The sequence below is a fragment of the Hypanus sabinus genome, chromosome 9 (assembly GCF_030144855.1).
Source record: "Hypanus sabinus isolate sHypSab1 chromosome 9, sHypSab1.hap1, whole genome shotgun sequence".
NCBI classification, from domain to species: Eukaryota; Metazoa; Chordata; class Chondrichthyes; order Myliobatiformes; family Dasyatidae; genus Hypanus; species Hypanus sabinus.
Window position 1 is genome coordinate 31,534,809 of NC_082714.1, and position 1,326 is coordinate 31,536,134.

The window sequence follows — 1,326 nt, forward strand, 5'->3', positions numbered from 1 at the left end:
AATGGAACATAGAAGTCACTGTTTTATTACACCATCTCCCAGATTAATGATTCAAGTTTATTGATAATCAATTTTTCTATGTAGAAACAACTGTTACCTGCAGTGTGTGTGTGTGTGTGTGTGTGTGTGTGTGTGTGTCTTGATATCAGATTGATAACATTGCAAAATCATGGCAATATACTGTATCTTTTTAAATTGTACACAGGGCAGTTACAATCAAAAAAACAGAACCAAGATAAGCACGCAATGGCAGCAGGTGTGATAAAGAACATGTCTGATTTTAGACTAACACAAGCCTTTCAGCTTCCTTTTCTAAATCTCGATGTTCACCAGGACACGGATTTCCAGGAAACGTCTGAGGAAGAGGAAGAACTAGAGGATAACAGTGAAGAACAGAATTCAGGAAGCATTAGGAAATGCACTGGAGGTGAAAACTACAGTGTAATGCACCTGTCATTTACTCCTGCAGCAAACTGCACCAAAACCACATTGCAGCTACTAAGGTTTACTGAGTTAATCAACAATGATATTCAGAAGTACTTTGGTAGGAAAAGCAAAGATGATGATCCTGATTCTTGCAATATCTATGAAGACAGGTTTTATTCTGGTAAATCAGGTAGAGAGCTATACTATGCAGACCTCATAAAAATTGCACAAGATGGAGATCAAGAAGAGGAGGAACCAAACGTATCTTTACTGCAACCCAAAGAAATAGACACTCAGGCACTGAAATTAATCTGTGACAGAGAAAGCATTAAAAAATTAGGTCCCCTGGCAGAACTTTTTGAATATGGTTTATACAAATACATGAAACTATCAACCTTGAAGAGGAAAGACAGCAGGATGCAAAAACTGGATCAGAAGTATGCCAATGTAATCCCAATGCACAGACGAAAGCTTCCTTCATCTTTTTGGAAAGAGCCTGTTTCTCTTGTGCCTAGCTGCATCCTTCATACCAGCACACCTGATTTTAGTGATCTTCTGGCCAATTGGACTTCAGAATCAAATGGACAAGAACTCCAAGTTACTAGAGAAATCCCAATTGAAATAAATAGACAGTCACTGGAATCTGAACCTTATCAGGCTTTATAGTGCAAATAGTGATTTTTCATAAATCTCTTATTAAATGCCTGAGTGCTCATGTTTCTGCTATCCTTCTAAGATCTTAAGTATTTAGCTATAAGGGTATTTCCTAAAATTATTATTTTTGCTAACTTTAAAGTAATTCTCTACCTTATTTGAAGAATATGTCCTATGAATGATTAATGGAAAATGAAAGAAAATTTGAAACTATTAGCATCACAGAAAAATTGCTGCAATCATTCC

The 1,326-nt window shown here is 36.3% G+C and overlaps 1 protein-coding gene across 1 annotated transcript; it reads left to right on the top strand.

Annotated features, from left to right (window-relative positions):
* Positions 1-246: 246 nt before the first annotated feature.
* Positions 247-1,092, top strand: LOC132398805 (protein PERCC1). Its single transcript, XM_059978649.1, has one exon. The coding sequence runs from the start codon at positions 247-249 to the stop codon at positions 1,090-1,092; it is 846 nt and encodes a 281-aa protein (XP_059834632.1).
* The last annotated feature ends 234 nt before the right edge of the window (positions 1,093-1,326 follow it).